The 23,643-nt window shown below is 44.6% G+C and overlaps 1 protein-coding gene and 1 pseudogene across 2 annotated transcripts in view; one reads left to right on the forward strand and one right to left on the reverse strand.

The window, feature by feature from the left end:
• The window catches only part of LOC147422710 (Small nuclear RNA activating complex (SNAPc), subunit SNAP43 protein), an 89,994-nt gene extending 73,043 nt beyond the window's left edge, over positions 1-16,951 (forward strand). Inside the window, exons 4-7 of one of the 2 annotated variants that reach the window (XM_086502841.1) lie at positions 15,489-15,687; positions 15,805-15,850; positions 16,036-16,111; positions 16,243-16,951. In XM_086502841.1, the coding sequence (XP_086358967.1) occupies positions 15,489-15,687; positions 15,805-15,850; positions 16,036-16,111; positions 16,243-16,577 (656 nt within the window). In that variant the 3' untranslated portion in view covers positions 16,578-16,951. The remainder of the gene's footprint in view (positions 1-15,488; positions 15,688-15,804; positions 15,851-16,035; positions 16,112-16,242) is intronic. The other variant, XM_086502842.1, reaches the window with a different exon arrangement.
• LOC147422712 (uncharacterized) lies at positions 13,604-15,085 on the reverse strand (annotated as a pseudogene).
• Positions 16,952-23,643: the final 6,692 nt, after the last annotated feature.

Genomic DNA, 23,643 nt, shown 5'->3' on the forward strand with positions numbered 1-23,643 from the left:
TAATCTGCGAGGTTAGTTTCGCTAGGAAAAGCATCCACTGACACATCAGCCTTGTGAACAATCAGATCATCTTTATGCAAATCATCATGCTGATGAGAAATCACATCTTGATCATGCAAATCATCATGCTTGTGAGAAATCACATCTTGATCATTAAATCATCATGCTTGTCATTGTCATCCAAAGCATTATGCAAATCATTGGCATCCAGATTCCAAATCATCATGCTTATCATTGTTATTCAAATCATCATGCAAGCCATTGTCAATCAAATCATCATTATGCTTCACACAATCATGCAAATCCTGTGTGTCATGCATGGGAGAAGAAGAGACGGAGAGTCTCCTTTTCCCGAATTTCGTGCATCGGTGCCGATACTTGAGAAAAGAGTTGCAACAAGGCGGCTTTTCTTTCTTTGTACTCATGCTTTATGGTTGCCATTCTTTCTTCGTGTTCACGCTCTCTTTCTGCTTTTCTTTCTGCATTTCTTGCTTCTCGTTCTAACTTCTGATTCAGAAAAAATTGCTGCAAAGCCTCCATAGGAGTTAGTGCAATCTTTGTCATAGATGGGAAAGGGGGAGGGTCGGAAAAACCTCCTGGCGGGGAAAATTCTTCTTCGCCTCTCTCATGCTCATCACCTCCAAGCGAAGAATCCATTCCGCTTGGAGTGATGACCATTCTGCAATCGTGGGTTCTTGTGGGTTCTTGGGTTCTTAAGTTCACGAGGAACCTGGGTTCTTGGGGGTCTTGGGTTCTTAAGTTCACGAGGAACTTGGGTTCTTGCGGGTCTTGGTTCTTGGGTTCTTGGGGTTCTTGAGGTTTTCTTTTGCTTGCAAATCGCGTTGAGAAGGATCTTCTCTTCACCCGAGTTCTACTCCTTTCCGCGGGCGCACCCCTTGGTGGCCTTGCGCTCACACCAAGGTTTCTTTTTCCCACCTCACGTCGATTGGCCGGCCGCTAAGTGCACGGTCCGCTCTCAATGAGTGAAAAGAGACACAAGGGGAGGCTGGACAAGCCCTTCTTTCTTGGGATTCCTGTCACTCTTCAACAAAACACGATTAGGAATCGCCACGCCCAAGTAAACTTGGGTTCGTGCGATTGCAACAAGCAAAAAAAATTCTTGTGGTTCTTGTGGTTCTTTCCTTGAGTAATGCAGAACACTTCCAAAGCTCTGATACCAATGTAAGGTGCAACGAAATGAATGTTGTATTTTCTAAAGATTAGTGATCTTTATTGCTCAAGGTTCCTTTTAGTTCTTAGGGAAAGAGAGAGAGCTTTCTGTCTTATGGAGAGTGCTATGATCACGAACAAAGTGAGTGGATTGTGCGTGCAAGTGAATGAGACTGAGAGAAGGAGAGAGACGAGATACGACACCGAGAGGTTGTAAAACCCTCCTCCGAAGGCCCCACTCTCGTCGGCGAGAGTGGTCTACTTTGATTGCACAAAGGTGTACAATGCGTATGCAATGGACTGATGCAACTTGGTCTATGCCGATGACGACGACGATGGCTGAAATCTGAGATCTTCTAATCGCTGAATTTCGGGACTTTTTCGGTGGCTGAAAATGACTGTTTTGGCTGCATTTTCGTGGCTGAAAAATGAGGTTTCTTAGGGCTGAAAACTGGTGGTCTTTACGGGCTGAATCTGCTACACTTTAGGTGAATAATGCCGGTCTTAATTTGCTGCTGAATCCAAAAAACGCCAGGGGCTGAAATTGGTCCTTCTGTTGCCGGGGTTTTGCAAATGCAAAAACGCTAGGCTGATCTGCTGTGTCGTGATGACGCCGGGGCTGATCTGCTGTGCACAAATCGCCAAGGCTGATCTGATGCAAAAACGCTAGGTCTTTTGTGGAGAAAACGCCAGAGTAGTCGCGGGGGTTGGTCTTGCTGAGAAGTTACCTGTTGAGCAAGGAGCTCCTGTTGCCTCTTTTGCGAGAAAGTGTGAACTTTGGTTTGCTTATATATTAACTTAGCAAAATTGCCCTACCTACTTTTGTACGAAAGTCACTTAAAAATAATAAGTGAAAATCCCAATAAATAGGAAAATAGGCTAAATGCATTGGAAAATTCCCCTAACTGATGCTAATGGATTCTGATGGGAATTCCGATGATCATGCTGTGTGCAACCGGAGGATATGCATCTATGCTAAGTGATTGGCATGCACGCTCTACGAATAGACTCACAAAAGTGCGAGATCACTGATAATCTAACTTGATCGGACTGACTGAACCCTGCTGTGGTGTAGCTTGTCCACGGACACATAGGGTTGGGATGTGTCACGTGACAGAACTCCAGACAAACTGTACTAATTGCCTGTCCCATGCCAGCGACACTGTAGCCCTGCTACACAGTGGCAAAAAGCCACTGAACCACCAATCAACACTCAAGAAACCTCCTCCTCTGAGGATGTTTACAAAACAAGAACTTCAAGAGGTGGATCAGACTCAAATCAGTCAGCTTTTGGATACGAAGAATCAATCCAAAAAGCAATTGAAAAAGTGCAAGAAGGGGACTAACTACCCTGGTTAGTTGGGCCGTCAATGTTCTTTTGCATCGGTAAGAAAGCAAAAGAAGCGTGTACGCTTTGAAGGACTACCCAGGTCTTCTTCTTCCTCTTCTTTTGACAATTCTTCTAGCTCTTCCGACTCGAGCGAGGAGGACAGAAAGGACAAAAAGCGAAACAAAAAGCAAAGCTTCGGAAAGAGGAAGAAAAAGGCAAAGAAAGTAAGATTTCGACCAGTTTTTGATAGCTCTATGGAGGAGTCATCCTCTGATAGTTCGAACTTTGATGACCATATGTTTTATGCAAAGAAGAAGCACTTCTACAGAGCCAACCAATATGACTTCCTCGAAGACAAGAGCAAGAAAACAAAAGAATTTGAAGAAGACGGACAATCAATAAAATTTGAATCATTTTCTGGATTCCGAGATGCTGTAAGGGCTTTGGCCTTCATCTAGCAGTTTGACAGAGCCTTCTCTGGAGGGCACTACTAAGAGCACTCCAAGATTAGAAGGGCTGCATCTTTTCTCAAAGTAAATGCTCGAACATGGTGGTCGAATTCTCTCCAAGAATTAATGGGTCATGCGAAACGGGGTTTCTCCATATATTTGGGGAATTTGACTTACCCCACTGATGAGATCTTGACTCAAAGGACCAGATAGACCTCCAACAATGAAAGTAGAAAGAAAAAGAGTGATGACCTGCACACTACACACTACTCTCTCTCTCTCTCCCCTACTCTCTCTCCCCTACGTGCAGTTATGTGATGCCCCACAAGAGGGCTCTTCATTTGACTAATGTACAACTGTGTGGTTTCATGCTTTTGTGCCGAGGCAAGAGCCTCTTTGAGCAGGAACAGGAGTAGCTAACTGCTGCTCCAAAAGCAGGCACCGGTGAGGGTGATAACCTCATCGTACAGGTGCGATTTCAGCGCTGATTATGCGCTGTATTTTGACTGTTTTTCAGCCATACGGACGCCAAAACTCTTGGGAATAGTGCCCCACTGCTAGAGGGCAGTTCGGGGACTGTTTAGGGCTGAAAACAGGGCAAAAACCAGTAAATACAGCGAGCTGAATTTACTGTTTTTGGGCAAGAATCAGAGGGTTTATGCTAGTGGAAGTGAGTTCCAACAGGGGAATTGGTTTCGGGCAAGTTTTGGGGTTGCTATGTTGCCAAAATTTTACCAAAACAGGCGGTATCTAGCTGGATACAGGTAAAGAATTCCCAGGACTCTACCTTGTAATCTACCCTCTTAAAGAATAAAGAAATACCGTAAGGGGCGCCAATTTTGGGGCCTATAGGTTGTCGGCTTCTGCTCGGAGCATTCTAGCTTCCGAGCCGTGTGTGTTTAAGTGTTAATTCGTGTTGCATGTTTCCTTTGCAAAGTACTCTCTCTCTCTCTCTCTCTCTCTCTCTCTCTCTCTCTCTGTGTGTGTGTCTAAACTAAAGTAAAGAATTTCGAGTGAAAGCCAAAGCCTACCGCCCCACGGGCCGGTTTCAATGAACCTTATCTATTGTGTTGGGGTCAAACTTGGTTGGGTGAATGGCTTGGTTGAGCTTGACTAGTGTCGAGGCGTAGTCATCGCTCTCTCCCCACCAAGTAGAGGGCAAGCCATCGATTCGGACAGAAAGTGCTAGTCCCTCCCATTGGCGACGTTCTTGCATGCACTCTTCTACTTTGGAGGAGATGGCGACGGTTGCCTCTTTAACTTGGGTGGCAAGGTTGGCCATGCTTGCGGTGAGGGTGTGCTCGACTTCCTTTGCTGTGGCGAGAAGGTGCTCAATATTGGCTCGCTTTTGAGACTCAAGGAGGAGAGGCGTGTCTCAAGGACTGCAAGACGTGCCTTGAGCTCAGCGTTTTCATCCTCGAGCTCTCGAATTTGAGAATGAAGGCGGTCCATCGGGTCCACCCGCGGGGTGGGCACGAAAAGATGTGTCCGCTTGATCGGGGGGAGAGAGCCCTTGCGTTGCATTGTAGCTTGGAGAAGCTCCCTTCACGGGGAAAGGCCTCGAACGTTAAATGGGCCGACGCCGTTTAGAGAGAGAGAGAGAGAGAGAGAGAGAGAGAGAGAGAGAGAGAGAGAGAGAGAGAGAGAGAGAGAGAGAGAGAGAGAGAGAGAGAGAGAGAGAGAGAGCGTCTTGACCGTTTTTACATTGGCCCTTGGACAGCAGCTCTAGGCGGATTTACTACTATATGGAGAGGGACCAGCCTCTCTGATCATTTTCCCACATCATTGTTTATCTCCTTCACTAGATCCTCTGCTCAGAGACGAGGCTGCCTAATCCCTGACAGTGTTCTCACCACTCAAGTATTGCAGCAGCAGATTCATGACGTATGGTCCACGGATGCTTCTTATTGTGGACCCCCGGGAGAGTTTCTTGCTCATTGCATTTCTCAGTCTAGTATTTACTGCCGTGATCAGACTGCTATCATTCATCGTCAGTTGAGAGGACGCGAGTCTGATCTTCACATCCCTCTTGGTTCCACTCAGCGCTTGCTTGAGGAGTGGCCTCAGGATGCTTATCTCGCTGCTAGACAGACAGAGCTCACAGAGGAGATTCGTTGCGTACAGGAGGCTAGGTCTGAGTTCACGCATCATGCTTCAGTGTCTCATTGGATAGCTAAAGCTGATCGAATGAATAAAGACTTCTTCGCGGTGGATAAAGAACGCCCTCCTGGCACCACTCTGCGGACTTTGTGCGATGCTCAGGGGACACTACATATGCATCCTGATGTTATTCTTGATATGTCTGTAGATTATTTTGAGACAGTGTTCAGTGCTGATGTATGCACTCTTGAGGTTTTACTTGCCCGTGAGCAGATTTGGCAGCACACTCGACCTCATTGTACAGACACTATGGCAGAGATATTGTTGGTACCTTTCACACTTACAGAGCTCCATGCTGCTATAGAGAGTCTTGATCCATCCTCCTATCCAGGCGAGGATGGTCTCACTAGAGCCTTCTTTTTGACATATTGGGATGTATTGCATATACCACTGCTCCGCGGTTGTCAGGACATCTTTGCATCAGGATATATGCATCCGGCTCTTTGTTCAAGTCTCATATCTCTTATTCCGAAGGGGGGTGACACCACTCAGCTCCGAGAGTGGAGACCTATTACCCTACTCCCTTCGGTCTATAAGATATTAGCGTTACTGCTCAACCATCGCCTGCGGCCGTTCTTACCAGATATTATTCATACTTCTCAGACAGGCTTCGTCATGGATCAATGCATCCTGGATAATATCTTCACTTTTTATGAGGCAGTAGAGTGGGCAAGATCATCTTCTGAACCTTTCGCTTTTTTCATCCTTGATTTCGAGAAAGCATACGATCGTGTTGACTGGGACTTTCTCGAAGGATCTTTAGCCAGGATGGGTTTCCCTTGGAGATGGATTTCAGGTATTTCCGCTCTCTTCAGAACTGCCAGCAGCGCTATTACTATTGGTGGCCGTGTCAGTCGCAGTTTTGAGCTTTCTCGATCTGTCCGTCAGGGATGTCCTTTAGCAGCATATCTGTATCTGTTTGTGGGAGAGACTATGTCTGACTTTCTTCGTGCTCAGAGTCATGCATTTCGGGGCTTGACCATGCCAGTACCTACAGCTCCAGACCTTATCGATCAAGAGTTTGCTGATGACACTATGCTCATGTTGCGCTATTTGCTACCCGCTCTTGATGCAATACGGGAGGCCCTACAGGTTTTTTGCATTGCCAGTGGTGCACGCATTAACTGGCATAAATCCTATGGGTTATTGGTTGGCAGTGATGACATACCTACTTGGGGGGTAGCTAATGGTTTCACATGGTTGCAGTCGGGTCAGACATGCAGATATCTGGGCTTCCAGGTTGGATTTGATGTTTCCTCACAGCAGCAGTTTGCACCCGTACTACAGTCTATTCGTAGGAAGCTATGCCATTGGTCTTCGCGCCATTTGTCGTTGGCTGGCCGTGCATTGGTCGCCAACCAAGTCATTCTGGCTACAGTATGGTATACGGCTTCTTGTTGGATGTTACATTCCGGTGTGATAACTCAGCTCCGCCGACTAGTAAGGAACTTTTTATGGAGTGGCACAGATGAGACTATTGATACTCGTGCTCGAGTTCGCTGGTCCACGTCGCACGATCATTCGTCCTAGGTCAGAGGGAGGCCTTGGCATTATTGATCCAGAGTTACAGAGCCGCACACTTCTTACCAAGCTTATTGTTCGGGGCCTTTTTCCCGGCCAAGAACCTTGGAAGATGCTTCTTCAGGCTGCTCTTTGCACAGTGACTCCACGACTCGGCACTAGAGACGGTCATACTTGGCATTCAGGGTATTGTTTTCTCTTTACAGATGCCCCCTTGTCCACTTCCACCCTCTCACCCTTTCTCCGATCGCTCCTTCAGATTTGGGTTTCCATGAGACGGGCTATCGTACGCTCACCTCCCTCATGTCGTGAGGAGATTGAGCGCCAGCCTCTCATTTGGAATGCTACAGTCTTGATTCTTCGGTTAATCCACCTCGTCAGCTTGGAGAGAGGATTGGGCTGCTTGGGACTCTGGCCCTGCTGCTTCTATGCGGTTGTTTCATGAGACACGTATGCTGGATGCAGAGTTTGTGGCAGAACATTATGACATTGGTCGCGGGGTGCCAGACAGACTGCTTGAGATTGATTCTGCCGTTCCTTCACAGTGGGATGCAGTCATGTGAGGCACGGTTCAGATGCCCCCTCATTGTGGCTGGGAAGGCCTCTTTGACCAGAGCACTCTTTTATTAGTTCGTTTGGACACCATGCTATTCACAGTTGATACTGACAACTCTCAGGGGATTCATGCTAGATTGACATATGTTGCCACTTCTCCACTACTTATCTACCCCAGCGCTCGATGGGAGGCCATACGAGTAGTTGGCTCACGCGGAAGCGTCGTTGTGTTGACCCCCGTTTTGCTTTCGCTGATGCTGCACTTTGGACGCTTTGGGTGTGGGAGGGCCGTGCCCTATCGTAGCTTTATTGGGACCCAGGAGAGTGGCATTGGCCTCACTCAGACCCCACAGGTGCACCTGTATCCTTCTTTGAGTACACTGTCAGGATTGGAAGATTAGCATTGATGAGACAGCAACCACAGCAACCCACTCGTATGCGTTTCTGGTTACATTCAGGCCTCTCCCATGCCTATCTGCAGCAGTTTTGGTTCGCCATCTGGGATTTACATGTTGCTCGTCGTATTTCCTTTTTCATGTGGATGATTGCTCATGCGAGACTACCAATTGGGACTTGGCTAGCTACTATGGGTCATGATCCGTTATGTACTCGCTGCCCTTTGCGCCAACTTGAGTCACCTGCCCCACTGTCTTTGGTCATGCTCAGCTTCCCATGTAGTGTGGCTTGCAGTTTGCTCTCTACTCAGCAGAACAGGTGTTCAACATGGATTTCTTACTTGGGGATCTGTCTCATGGTTGATGCCGATGCCCGGCCCGCATCTTTTCTACGAGGGCTCAGCCACAGATCCAGCCTTCATGCTTACCTCGACTGGTTATCGGCGAGGGACTTTGGCTATGCTACCACAGATTGCTTGGCAGGGGAATACTCAGACACGTGATGCAGTTTTCTCAGTCATCACTAGTATTACACTATGGAATATTTGGAGAGCTCGTTGTCTTCACATTCTCAGTGCGGCTCCACAGCTCCTTCAGGATATCCTCACTGCCATTTGGCTGGACACCATTCACACCCTGATTTGGCAGTGGGATTCGTCCTCCGGTACATCTAGAGCAGCCGAGGCTCATCGATTTGCCTTCCTTCGGCGTTGGGCAAGATCCCCACTCTTCTTCACACTGACAGGTGGTCAGATTACTTGGCATTATGCCCCTCCTCAGTGGTTTCTCCTCCACTCCTCACACCGACCACGATGAGATTGTTCTAGTCGAGTAGTCACTATAGTGGCTCTCCTCCTTACATTCAGCTTGTACACCCCACGTGATAGGTTATTTTGGCATCCGTTGGGATTATTTTGTACTCAGTAATATACAGCCCTGACTTTTTCCAAAGAGAGAGAGAGAGAGAGAGAGAGAGAGAGAGAGAGAGAGAGAGAGAAGAAGAAGAAGAAGAAGAAGAAGAGAGTTTTAACGTCGTAGGAAACTATCCCAAGAGACCTTAAAGATCTAGCCGACGAGGAGAGTTGAGAGAGAGAGAGAGAGAGAGAGAGAGAGAGAGAGAGAGAGAGAGAGAGAGAGAGAGAGAATGAATTGAAATGTTATATTAACGTCTTCAAAAGGCCAAAGTGACCTATGAGACCAGAAAGTTACAATGCGGTGTCTCTGATACAAAGCCAGATTGACAAAAAAATAAATTAAACTAGGATAACAAAATATAAATACTGCGGAATCCTAAACTAAGCTGATGAGAGAGAGAGAGAGAGAGAGAGAGAGAGAGAGAGAGAGAGAGAGCCTCTCATTTGGAATGATGCAGTTCTTGATTCTTCGGTTAACCCACCCCGTTAGCTTGGAGAGAGGACTCACATTGATTGGGTTGCTTGGGACACTGGCCCTGCTGCCTCTATGCGGTTGTTTCATGAGACGCGTATGCTGGATGCAGATTTTGTAGCAGAACATTATGACATTGGTCGCGGGGTGACAGACAGGCGCCATTCCTTCACAGTGGGACGCAGTCATGCGCGGCACGGTTCAGATGCCTCCACATAGTGGCTGGGAAGGTCTCTTTGCTCAGAGCACTCTCTTATTAGTTCGTTTAGACACCATGCTGTTCACAGTTGATTCAGACTCCTCTCAGGGGATTCATGCTAGATTGACATTTGCTACCACCTCTCCGCACCTTGTCTACACCGGCGCTCGATGGGAGGCCATACGAGTAGTTGGCTCTCGTGGAAAGCGTCGTTGTGTTGACCCCGTTTCGCATCCGTTGATGCCGCCCTTTGGAGGCTTTGGGTGTGGGAGGGTCGTGCCTTATCTCAGCTTTATTGGGACCGAGGAGAGTGGCATTGGCCTCACTCTAACCCCACCGGTGCACATGTATCATTTTTTGAGTACACTGTCAGAATTGGAAGATTAGCATTGATGAGACAGCACCTAGAGCAGCCCACTCGTATGCGTTTCTGGTTACATTCAGGTCTCTCCCATGCCTATCTACAACAGTTTTGGTTAGCCATCTGGGATTTACATGCGGCTCGTCGTATTTCTTTTTTCATGTGGATGATTGCACATGCAGGACTTCCACTTGGGACTTGGCTAGCTACTATGGGTCATGATCCGTTATGCACTCGATGTCCTTCGCGACTTCATGAGTCACCGGCCCACTGTCTTTGGTCATGCTCCTCTTCTCATAAAGTGTGGCTACCAGTTTGCTTTTTACTTAGCAGAGCAGGTGTTCAGGATGGATTTCTCACTTGGGGCTCTGTCTCATGGTTGATGCCGATGCCCGGACCGCATCTTTTCTATGAGGGCCCAGACATAGATCCAGCTCTAGCCTCTTATGCTTACCTCGATTGGTTATGGGCGAGGAACTTTGGCTATGTTACCACAGATCGCATGGCAGGGGGATCCTCAGACACGTGATGAAGTTTTTTCAGTCATCACTAGCATTACACTATGGAATATTTGGAGAGCTCGTTGTCTTCACATTCTCAGTGCGGCTTCACAGCTCCTTCAGGATATCCTTACTGCCATTTGGCTGGACATCATTCACACCCTGATTTGGCAGTGGGATTCTTCCTCAGGTACATCTAGAGCAGCCGAGGCTGGACGATTTGCCTTTCTTCGGCGTTGGGCCCGAGCTCCACTCTTTTTCACACTTACAGGTGGTCAGATTATATGGCATTATGCCCCTCCTCAGTGGTTTCTACTCCACTCATCACACAGACCACCATGAGATTGTACTAGCTGAGTTGTCACTATAGTGGCTCTCACCCTTACATTCAGCTTGTACACCCCACGTGACAGGCTATTTTGGCATCCGTTGGGGATCATATTGTACTCAGTAATATATAGCCCTGATTTTTCCAAAAAAGAGAGAGAGAGAGAGAGAGAGAGAGAGAGAGAGAGAGAGAGAGAGAGAGAGAGAGAGAGATGATGATGTTGTATTTACGTCCTCGAGGGGCCAAAATGACCCATGGGACCACAAAAAAAATAAAATCTACAAGAGGCTCCCCTCATGTGTGTAGAGGGGGTAGTGGGCTAGTAGCTTTCTTGTGTGTTAGTGTTGTGTGATGATCCAATACTTTGGCAAAGTAGATGCCTAAAGCTACTGGGGAGGGGTATGTTCGAGAGAGAAGCTCCTCAAAGGTGACATCTCCTTGCAATAGCAATGGGAAATCAGCACGGATGTGTGCGTATGCTGGGCACTCGATGGTGACATGGGCCTCGCTTTCCACTTTGTTTAAATTGCATTGTGTGCATGTCCTTCTATTTTCCTTAATATTCAGCCACCCTCCCGTTTCAATCTTGAGCATGTGTGATCGCGTCCGCATCAAAGTAATGGCCCGTCTTGCCCGGTGGAACATAGGTGTCCTGATATGCATCTGGGTGTCCCTAGTCTTGTAGGTCTCCCAATATCGTGTATTGATGTGTTTGCCGTAGTATTCAAATTTGGACCTGTGTACTGCTGTACTCCATCTAGTGTGTAGGGCTTCAAGTATGCTTCTCTCAAAATTCAGCCCATGCTCATGTTCAGTACCTTCCTCTATGTGCATGTCCACATGGTCTCCCACATTCCATCTAGAGAACCATTTCCGTATGTCTTCTACGAGACTGGATGTGAGAAATTTACTCTTGTAATTCTTTTGCGGTTTACATCCGGCTTGCCATGCCATGTGGGGTAGACGGCTCTCCGGCATCATCTTAACTTTCATGAGGTATCTATGTACCCTCTGTAAGGCTTGCATTTCCAAGGGTCTCTTTCCTGTCTCCAAAAGCATCACTGAGTATGGGGTGGTAGTTTTGATCCCCATGTGTCTACATAGGAATTTTTTCTGTATCTTTTCAATGTCATTCCAAGTGCTAGCAAGGATACTCCCCCCCCATACCTCTACACTGTAAAGTATTGTTTGGACCACGCATACATCAAATGCTAGAGACTTGATTTCCCATCGCCTTGTGACACTTTGCTTGCACATGTTCTCAAATTCATAGTATTTCGCTTGTCCTGCATCAATTCTGTTTTGCGCGCAACTTCCCCATGCATGGTTTGAAGGTACATAGATGCCCAAGTACTTGAACCTCTCAACCGCTTGGAGTGCTTGCCCGTCATACGTGATGATGGGCTGATTCTCATTTCTACATGTGTGGACTGACATAACCTTTGTTTTGGCTACATTGTCTGATAAGCCCGTTGCATTGCAAAATGCATGTACTGCATCCAAAAGTTTCTGTAGAAGGAGTGCCTTGTAGGCAAAGAGAACCACATCGTCGGCATATATGAGGAGCAGAAGCATGAAAGTACCAATGCTAGGGTGATCTCCCCCCTCTCCCATAGCCTTGTTAATGAAATCATCAAGCTCATCTATGCATAGTCCAAAAAGCGTAGGTGACAAAGGGCATCCTTGTTTAACTCCCATAGTGCTCCTGAACTCTTGTGAGAAACCTGTGTTTGTCTTGAGTTTACATCTGACCTCTTGGTAGAGACGTCCCACTGTTGCCCTGAGATGCATAGGAACTCCCAGAGTTTCTATACGTGACCATAGCCCTTGACGGGGTACTGTGTCAAACGCTTTCGTGAAGTCCACAAAACAACAATACAGGGTTTTGCCTTTTATACTGGTTTCATCCATCAAGACCCGGAGTGTGATAAGGTGGTCTATCGTGCTGTGGCGGGCTCTAAATCCTGCTTGTCCAATGGCACGTTTCCTGTTATTTTCAGCCCATGTGCTAAGATCTTTCTCAATAATGCTTCCAAATAGTTTTGCCATACATGAGCTCACCATGATGGTGCGATAATTAGTGAGCAAATTGCGGTCACCTCCTTTAAAGAGCGCTTTCACCCAGTTTTCTTGCCAATCTTGGGGTAAGTATTGGTTGATTGCTTGATTCATCATATGGTGTATCCATTTCTTAGCCTCAATACCTGACCATTTCAGCATTTCAGAGGTAAGATGTAATGTGTCAGCTGCTTTCCCATTCGCGAGGCTTTTGAGGCCTTTAATGACTGCTTGGAAGGTGATGGGCTTTGGATGTTCGGCATGAGCCCCCGTGTATATCGCCTCTTGAGTCCCCGACGGGGCATACAAAGTTTGTACATAAGCATACATTTCATTTAGGCTGAAATCTCCCATCACATCCCCTTTCTTCCCCTTCATGTTACGCCAAGCCTTCTTTGGCTCTTTCTTGAACCTGCTGAGGTCTTGTTGTTCTTTTGAGAGTTCATACATGCGTCTCTTTTTCCTCTTGAGTGTATTGTATTCTCTAGAAGCCCATTCCCATTCAGTTGAGTGTTGTGCTAAGCCTCTCATCTTGCGTTTGGCCTCCTTGCATTCTGCATCAAACCAAGGATTATGAGGTAAACCCTTCCTGGTCTGTTTACCATTTTGATACTTGCCCATAGTAATTTTTGCCACTTCCTCCATTGCATGTCGGAAGATCTTCCACGTCTCTTCAATGTCACAAGGCATGTTCCGGTTAAACAGTAAGCTATCTAAGAGACTAGCATAGTCCTCTTTCTTCGTGAGTTGCATTTTGTATGACCAATTTGGTGTATTCATTGTGTTGACAATAGGCATACTGGGCATGTGTAGGCATATATGAATTGGGGTATGGTCGGAGGTTGGTAGCCTGCTACCCCCTTCAAAACTATGGACCAATTCCAATGCATCGTATCTCACCAAGGCATAATCATTTGTACTCCTCCCATGATTTGCCGTGTAGCAAGTGTATGATCCAGAGTGTACGAACTTATCCGCACCATTCATGGCTACAAGTTGCATTGAGTTCATCATACTTATCATGGCTGACCCCTGTGCATTCATGATGTTATCACTTGAACATCTATCCCACATAGAACCAAGTATAAGTTCCCCATTCTTATCCGCAGGATGCATTGAATGGTCTGTCAATTGTACCTGTGTGTTTCCAATCCGGGCATTCAAATCCCCAAGAAGGACAACTGCTCCCTCTTGTGCATATATTGCAATGTCTGTACATAGGTCAGCAAAGGGGTCATTTTTGGATAGCTGGTTTGTGTCATAAAAAGGTGACTCTCGATGCGGGATATACCATCCTGCAACAAAGATCAATCCTTTTGATGAGCAAACCTTAACCCATATATAGCGCTTGTGGTCATCGATCTTGCATACCTCAACCATCTTTTGAAGCTCTTCTTTATACATTACAGCTACACCTCCTTGTCCTCGCATTTTGGTACCATTCCACCATACGGAGTGCTTGATATATTCACTAATGTCCGACAGCCTGCATGTGTTTTGTTCCCATTTTTCCAATAGGAAGAGTATGTCAGCTTGTGGTAGAATATCCACCAGCCCTTCTCCCTTATGCCATGGGAAACCTCTACAATTCTAGCTTGTTACCTGTATGGTCATGATCCCATGGGTCGCGTGTCCCTATGCATTTTTAGGCGGTGATGTTGGTTTTTTCTCCTTGAGACGTTCCTCATATGCTTTCCTTCTTGCTGCCTATTGTGTCCGTGTTCTATCTTCACTTACATAGTACTGAGTGCCTTTCAAGTAGAAGCGTGCAGTTTCCAAAATTATGGCCCTTTTGCGAGCATCCAACATTGTGCATACAACTGCCCTATGAGCATCAGTCTTCTTCTGACCCACTCTATGTGCCCCATATACCCTTGCATCTTGCATATCAAGCTTTTTTGCTAACAGGGTGGTAACGTCTACGTTCAATGACATGACTGTTTCCCCCTCAGGTTCTGGCATGCCTCGTATCACAATGTTTTGGGATCTTTTCTCCCTTTCCTTGTATTCGGTAGAATCCTCATGCGTATACATACTCTCATACGTATACATCTCTCCTGTCTTGTGTCCCATTGTCCTCTCTTGTTTCACTATTTGTGCCCAAGATGGAGGAGACCCCTCCGGTGCATCGGTTACATTATTGGTGACCTGTGTTATGTGACTACCTTGTTCCATCACTTGAGTTTGCAGTGTTTTCAGGGTGTCTTCTTGTTGTTGAAGTTTCAGGGCTTGCAGTGCAATGGTATGATCCAACTCTTGGTTGCGTAGTGTCAGGTTCTTGAGGTCTTCATTTTGGCGTGAAATAACCTCATTCTGTTGTCATACCTGTTCTTGGATAGACAGTAGCAGTCCCCAAATGTCCTGTGTAGTACATGTGATCGTCGTGCCCCTTGAATCCTTGGGGGGCGTGTCCTTCAGCATTGATTTGAAAGGCGATGAGCTCACTGTTCTACCGCTTCTGGATACCCTTTGATTAATGTGCGCTGATTGCATAGGTGGGGAAACATGCGGCAGTGGCTACATGCAGCAGTGAGACAGCGGGCCTGGTGCAGTGAGGCAGCGGCAGGTGCTACACTCTTGGCACACTGCAATCGCAGCAGGGCAGCCACAGCGGGTGCAGCAGCAGCCGCAGCAGTACCGTGTGCAGGGGATGAAACAGCAGCAGCGGGTGAGAGCAGCAGCAGCGCGTAGGCAGCCACAGGGGTGGCGCGTGGGCAGCTACAGGGGGTGTAGGGGCTGCACGGTGGGGTGGCGCTGGTGAGGAAGGTGGCGGGTAGGCATGGCTAGAGAGAGAGAGAGAGAGAGAGAGAGAGAGAGAGAGAGAGAGAGAGAAATGAAATGAAATGTTATATTAACGTCTTCAAAAGGCCAGAATGACCTATGAGACCAAACTGATACAAAAGTGGTGAATCTGTTACAATGTCTGGGTACCTCAGTACTAAAGTACTAAGTGTGAAAAGTGTGAAAGTAAATGTGAAAAAACTAAATACAAAGTATTAAATAAACTAAATACAAAGAGAGAGAGAGAGAGAGAGAGAGAGAGAGAGAGAGAGAGAGAGATTGATCGATTTTGCAGACGATTTGGAAAATCTCCAATTACTGGTGAAGGAAGCAAAAACGAAGGATTCTCTAACAGCACTAAGAGTTGTAAATAGAATGATGGTGAGGGATTTCTTTCTGTATGGTTCAGTCACTATCAGTGGAAAGAAAATGAGAGAAACTTATGATGAGTATTCAAGTAAAGCTGCTGAGAATGTAAAGAAAGCACGTAAAAGGCAAGGCTTTTTGCTTGGAAGTTCTTGTAAAGTGCTTAGGCAAAATCTAACTTTGTCTGCTCTCTGATGCATGCAGCATTGACATCGATTACTTACTTCTAAGGTTCATTTTTTTAGGATCCTTTCTCATTCATATGCCAAAGAACACTTTGAAGGGAATTTGGTGAGTCTCATTATACTCCTTGTTGTGATCTACCTCTGTTAAAACTCTCTCTTTTACTCACTTTGGACCTTGCATTGCTGCTTGTACTTGTTTGACGTCGTTGTAACTAGGTGATAAAGCTGAAGGAGGCTAGAGTGAAATTTTTGATGTCCTTTGGGCATTAACGCTTTTCTTTTTTGCAACAGATCAAAGATTTAGGTCTGGATGGGTTGGCCTTGCTAAATGAAGAGTATGCGATGGCAAAGCAACAAGTCTTGAAGGGTGTGTTTCAACTTTTTTTTTTTTTCCTTGTGGGGGGTTTCCATGTACAATATATATATCTCTGTGTGCGCATGTGCTGCTGTAATTTGATAGGGAAGCGTTTTAAATACGTGAAAGTTTGGGTGAAGCAGGTGTGTCTTTGACTACACAAGAAGATTTGGGCAGTCTTGGAACACTGCTGGGGGAAGAGTTAAGGAATGAGGTAAAGACGTGGATGGAAAAGAGGAAGCGCTTTTTTGGCAAAGAGGATCAAGAAAGCCTGCTTCATAGCGAATGTAGAAGTGAAAGGAACTTGTTTGGAAAGCTGTCTGTTACAACAGATTCTTTTGACGGGGATGAGGAAACTACGCGCTTCAATGATCCGAACTGTCAAGTTGGGGGGCCTGCAATCGATCTCAATACTTCTACAGAATTGGATGACGTTGTATTTGGAAAAGAGCTGGAAAATGTACTCGAGGAGGATTGATAGCTGTTTTTGCTGCTGCATTCAGGCACTGAAGTTCACCTTCTGCTTCTCTGGGGTTACATAATGGCAAACTGAGAAGAGATTTTGACATGTTAACATGCGTCTATTAACAGCACCTCCTTCGAGCAGGAGAGAGTATACTTTTTTGTCCCTTGTTTTTGGGTGCCATGCCCAGGAGGGACGTGTTTGTACCACCTTAAAATTGATGCTATTGGGACATGGATTCCACATGGTGGAATGTGTAATCTGGTTATGAACACGTAACTGTGCACTATGTATTTTTGTTGGTTTGCTTTGACCTGTGTAACGAATTTGTTGTTAAGTGTGTTTTTATGCGACACAACTTATGCTAAACTCTTCCAGGTTGACTGTGACCCTTGTGTCTCTGACTCTTAGCACAAAGTTCATTAAGACATGAAATATTTGTTGACGAGTTTCTGAATTGTGCAGAATTATCTTGAGATGTTGTATAGGTGCTATTGAATCCTATAATCTATTATAGCTGGTTGGATGTGCAATTTATTGGCTTTTTAAAACAAGCCTGAGTGGAAGGAGGAGGTTCAGCATACATTTGTTGTGAAGGATTGATTGATTGAAATTTTCTTTGATGTTTTAGTGTGTAAAAGGGTCCTTTCATTTTAGAGCCTCGTATGGGTCCAACTCATTATCTTGTATTCGAATGCCAATCTGACCCTTAACCTTTATTGGTTTCATTTCAAAGTGTATGTTGTTCGGGTCAAGGCCTTGAGATTTGTTCTCAGCATCCATTGACTTTTCCAACCTGGAGAGAGATTTAGATGTTCATCTTTCTCATTCATAAGATGCTACGGAGTAATCTGTTACTTTTGGTTCCATTTCTCTGATTCAAGCATTACGATCGCTGATGATTTCATTGAATGTTAACAAGGCATTGAATTTCTACACATCGGTTGTCTCTTTGCGCACATAAACACAGTAGACAGAAGGCCTGAAAACTCTCGGAAAGAAGTTTAAGAAGTTTAACCAGCTTATGGAACCTATCCAAGCGGTCCAAGTTAAAAAGGGAACTAACCTAGTAAGTTGTAACAACTTATGGCACCCCGGTCGAAGGGCCTAAAACTTATAATAAAGAGATGAAAGTGGAACCAAATTGGGTAAGAAATGATAATGTGGTAGCGTTGCACGACAAGCCTGTATTTTTCGCTGATTGTTGTTGATGGGGCACTATTCGGATGCTCGCATTATGTGGAGGTTGTCAATAGCGCAAGCTTTTGGGGACCATTGCTTTTCATGTAACTGCTTATAAATTGGCCAGGGGCCTTTACAAATGTGCCGGGGCTTCCTCTTTTGGTAGATTTGCTTGGGGGAGAGAGAGAGAGAGAGAGATTGAGATTGAGATTGAATTATCATCCACGGAGGTCAAATAGATAGATTGAATTATCATAGAGAGAGAGAGAGAGAGAGAGAGAGAGAGAGAGAGAGAGAGAGAGAGAGAGAGAGGACCCTCTGACATTGCATTTGTGAACCATAATAATAAAGAAATGACGAAGAAGGATGCTAGTCTTTGGGGCCACTGCATCTGGGCGCGGAACTTCGCCGTGCCGTATTGTCTCTTCTCTCAGTTTTATTTAGTTGTTTCAGTTTATCTCTCGTGTCTTGCACTATATCTTTGGCTTGAAGTGTCCAAGTCTATTACAAGCTCACAAACTTTAAAGGTGCCTTTGTAGGTTGTTCTAAACCCTAGAAGTAGGAGTTACCTTGTCCACATGCACATAGGGTTAGATGTGCACATGACATGCCGGGTATTGGAAGGTGACTTGTTGTCCTTAGGCTTACCTTTGTTGTGCTTCAGCTCTTGCTCTAGTGTGATCCTAACGGCGTCATTGTAGTCCGTAGGACTTCAAGCCTTCACATCGTATTTGACATATTCGTCCAAACCAAAAAGAAACGTCTCTTTGCGGTCTTGGTCTGACCTACGCAATTGAACACCAATTTGCAAAATACGACTAGAAAAACATAACAAGAGTCCCATTTGTCTTGAGATCTCACCATCTTCTTTCAACCGATCTAGGTGTTGTGGTGGCATAAAACAATCCTTGAGCGTAGCCTGGAAATCGGCCTAGCTATAAGACAATGGGATGCCATCTTGAGCCCGCTCAAGAAGCTCAATTAAATATGCCTCTTGCTAGGCTTGATATTACTTAAGGCATCACCCAACAAATACATGCCACCTGTCAGAATTGTACTGTTACTGCTTTTCTAGTAAGTAGCCAAGTAAGCACTAGATTGATGCAACCAAGAATAAATCACAGCGGCATCCATCTGACCATTATACTTATTGAAAGGCAACTTCTTATTGACTGGGTTGTTGGAGTCGTCGTCTTTCCTAGAGTCTACGTGATGACTCTACGGCTCCTTTGGGTGGATTTCCCTTAGAGGAGAGGAACTGGTAGACCAACTCTTGCACGCGTAGGTCTCTCTTGGCCTCACACTCTACCTCCTTAGCTACCCTCTTTCATTCAACAACTACGCATTGAGATTCACGTTCCGTCTCTAGAGCCAATCGTTCCCTTTCTATTGCGGCACCTTGAACCTCCTGTTGTAGCATCATCCATCATTGACTTCATCAAAGCCTTCAAAGAGGTTGTGGATATATGTGGCAAGGATGGGGATGGAGGAGCAATAAAGTTCCCTCTTGGTGTAGGGACTTCTTCAACTTTAGACACATCAACTTCAAGCGAAGTATCCATTTCCCTTCGGGTGATGACCATGCATTGAGTAGTGGGGTACTTGGGGTAATGGGGTACTATGATACTTGGGATACTAGGATATTGTGGTACGGTGGATCCTCGGTACTGCTTGGAATCTGCACTCCAAAAGGCATTTGGTCTTACCCAAACTCAACTCTTTACCAGGTGCACCCCTTAGCGGTCTTGTGCTCACGCCAAGGTTGCTTTTTTCCACCTCATGTCGATTGGCCCACTGCAATGTGCAAGGTCCGCTCTTGACGAGTGGAAGTGAGGATGATTAGGGAGGCTAGATGAAATGTAATGAATATGGCCTGTGAACTCTGCGAATAGCGGAATTAAGAGAATTAGAGTGAGCATTTTTGTGAGAATACTTTGAGAACTTGGAGGGTGAACTTAATTGATGGTAGCAACATAAACATAGTACTTAATTAACTTGGCATGAACAATAATTTTGCAAGAGAGAGAGAGTATTAGAGAACATGGCAATAGTTGAGGACCGGATTTACTTGGAGCCGGTCCCCCCTCTAAAAGGCGTTTGTATTATAGATTCTCCCATCAAGAGAGCATTGTTACAATACAATATTTGTCTTCCTTGTGACCTTGGTGATGCTATGAAGATGAAAAGCTTCATGCATCACGAGCTTAACATAAGCTTTGCAAAAAGAATTAACTATCCCAAGCCTTAGTCCCAAGGCCTCAAACACCTTCGAAGGTGGAGAGAGCTAGCGGGGAATGAGGGTAGGGAAGAGGAAGAAGAATCATCCATAGGAAAAAGAAATAGTTTCTCACTTATCATCACTCTTTTTGCTTAGCTAGCATAATAGCATAGTAATGAAGATGAAGAAGATGACAAGCTTAAGCATTGAAGTAAGGCTCTTGGTTGGATTTGCATTCCATAGCCAAGAGTATTGGTGTAAGCTCTCCACTTCTCAACAAGCTTGGAGAAGGAGATGGAGCTCTTGCATTTTGCGCTCCACACAATGAGAGAATGTGTGTGTGTGTGTGTGTGTGTGTGTGTGTGTGTGTGTGTGGAAGAGTATACTCCCCCTCTCATGCTTGGTCCATACCTCTCTTTCTCTCTCTCTCTCTCTCTCTCTCTCTCTCTCTCTCTCTCTCTCTCGTATTCTTTTATTATTTTATTTGGACATGTGTCCTTTTTTTCTTCTTCGAGAGAAAGTACTTAATTATTTATTTTTATGTATCTAAATTCTCATTGGACCCCTTTAAAACCTATCCAATAGCATTCAAACACATCATGAGGGCTACATGTGGAGGATCATTTGCACATGTGTCTTTTATGCTTATTAAGTCATTTGGTTGAATTGAATACTTCAAGGACTTAGTCAATCAAACATGGAAACGTTGATGCCTCTTGAGAGTTATCTTTGAATTGAATACTTCAAGAACTTTAGTCATTTAACACTGGGTTGGTAATGGGACATTTTTATGTCCTGTTAAGTGACCATTTTCCTTGAATTATGTCAAGAGTTTCAAAATGGATTTTGAGGTGCTATCTATCTAGAAAGTTGTCTCATGAGCTGAAAAAACTCCACATTTTTTTGGAATATCAATTCCATCTTTAACCTTGTCCTTGCACAACATTTCACAACCTAAACTGTGTGAAAAAACGGGTCCTGGTTTTGGCTTTTTTCAACTTTTTGCAACTATACCACTCTAGAATTCATTTTTGTGAGGTCTATAATGCTAGAGAACTATCTTTAGTAGTCCTCAACATGTCCTGATGCTTCTAGGGAGAAATAAATATTAAAGTTGTAAGTTATGACAAAATTACAAAAATTGTCACATCCTGTTTTTTAGCCAATTTTAGCCCTTCTATGATTTTTTTGGTGGATTTCATGATATCCAAATGCATTTTTTATTTTCTATGTCGCATATTGTAACATAAAGCTAATATTCCTTGAGTTTTGGGGCACCTAATACCCTATTTTGCATAGTATACAACGATGGTTGATTTTTTCAATTATAGAAGAAAACTAAACATTCTAGTATATCAAGTATAGCTTTTTCAATATTGTTAGTTTCTTGTGACAACTACATGCATTTTGTAGGTAGTAAAGATATCTAGCCATAAGGATCAAATTTCGCTAGATATTGAATAGTTTCTATGGGATTCTACAACTCATAATGTTGAACCCAGTTTTTTCATGTTTGCTGTATTTAGCACTTCATCTTTGTCCCCAAGATTCCCCTTGGTAAGAGATGTATTATTCTTTTGACATGCTCCATGGCTCCTTATGAACATAAAGGACAATATGGAACTAAGAAAACATGCATATATTATTTGTATTGAGCGTGGCTATAGAAACTTTGATGATAGGTTTGCAGAATGGTAAAAATTCAACTTTTTTGTACCTATTTATTTTGGAAAAACAAAAAATAGTGAGTGAGAAGCAATCATATGTTCTGATCACCAACCCATTGAAGTTAACTAGGGAATTTATCTCAAGTCCTACAAAAATCCCTAATCTTATTTTTGTACAACAAAACGTAAGAAATTACTGTTTTGATGAAAATGCACTGGTCCATCAACTTTGGAGGCTTGGTGTGACCAAAAGATGAGAAATTTTACAAGTTTCTTATTTTTTCCATGTGTAGTAGGCCTTGAACTATAACCACATGAAAGGATTTTACAAAATGAGTGGATCTACTATGGTTTTGGAGGTTTTTTTCAAAACCCTGAAAGGACACTTTTATGTCCTGTTAGGTTACCAACCTAGTGTTAAGCATGTGAGAAACACCTCAAGCTTTTGGGTAAGGTTTCCACTAACACTTAGCAAGCCAACAAACACCTCATGCTTGGGTAGGATTCTCACCTCAAGTCAGCGCTAGCTTGCCTAAAGTTAAAGGACTTTTGAACACTAACTTTTGGAGGTCCTTAATGAAGCTAACCCTACGGTCTTTAAGCTCCATTAGGTAGCATTTCTCTTTAACATGCCATCTCTCATTTGGACCCCTTTTAACCTTGGCCCTGTGTTGAGACAGATCCATAAGCACATGTCTATATTCTAACCCTTGTTCCAGTTTATTCTCCCACATTAAACGATTAGTTTAATATGAGAAAATCATTTGGGTTGGTTAGATATTAGATTTTATGACACGAAATGTGTAGCGAAAGTGATTTATGGTGATAACTAAGGATGAGTGCTCAATGCGTACTCAGGGTTCCTCTTTTTTCATGAGAGATCTCTAGTAGACTAGAGAGAGAAGAGAGATACCAAGTTAAGGTTGTGTGGGTAATAGAGAGAAAGAAGACTAACACTAAAAACCCCCTCCAACGGTCCCCCTCTTTATCGCTATAGAGGTATTTTCTTTAGATTGCACAAATGCTGATACAATGGTCCTAAATGTTGAGATGCCGATGGGATCTTGCTACTTTTTCTTGTGAGTGGCTAAGGGTTGGAAATGCAAACACTAGGAATGATGTCCGCAATCTATACACTCGACGAGGCTAAGGGATGATCTGGTATGGCTGATATCGAGGGCGGGCTAAAAACTGAAAACACTGGTTTTGATGATGGATCTAAGGGCTGAAAACAAAGATTGATCTGATGCAAAAACTAGATGCATCAGGCTGATCTGGTGCTGAACATCTCGCACTAGGGTATGGTTGAGATTTAGGTTGGTACACCTGATGGGAAAACGCCAAGGATTGATGGTACTACTACTAGGAAATGCTAGGTGAGGGTGTTGGTCGTGAGGGCAACTGATGTCCTCCTAGGGTGTTGAATATGACTAAAGGATGACCCAAGGGTCTTCTACATAGGGCATAATTGCTAGGTTGTGCAATGCTAGCAGGGTTGCTTTACATTTTCCATGATTTCATGAATCCGTGTCACTTATTAATCTCAGAATAAGAGGTGCTTCCTATGTAGACACTACCTACGCTTGGATACTGATGCTAGACTATGCGAACACTTCCCACTGCCTCCACTGGCTGTGTTCATGTGCAATCCGAGGGTATGCAAAAAATATAAAGTTATTGGACATGCACGTCCTGTGTTCAGGATCACAAGGGTGCTAGAACACTTCGCAAGCTGTCCCAAACCCTAGAAGTAGGAGTTAGCTTGTCCACATGTACATAGGGTTAGATGTGCACATGACATCCCTTCCTTTTAATGGTGAGGTATTGGTACCGAGCTGCATGGATTGCTTGTAGTCCTCTAACAACTCCGGTAATCTTCAAAGAAATCTTCATTGATCCACTCTGCTATGTGGGTGCGATACTTCAACTTCAATGTCACATGCACATTTAATTCCCTAGGTGCATGTGGACAACTAGCGTTGAGGATAGCCTAGGAAGTGCTCTTGCACCCTTG

The sequence above is a fragment of the Adiantum capillus-veneris genome, chromosome 27 (assembly GCF_014529385.1).
Source record: "Adiantum capillus-veneris isolate H3 chromosome 27, ASM1452938v2, whole genome shotgun sequence".
Classification (NCBI taxonomy): Eukaryota; Viridiplantae; Streptophyta; class Polypodiopsida; order Polypodiales; family Pteridaceae; genus Adiantum; species Adiantum capillus-veneris.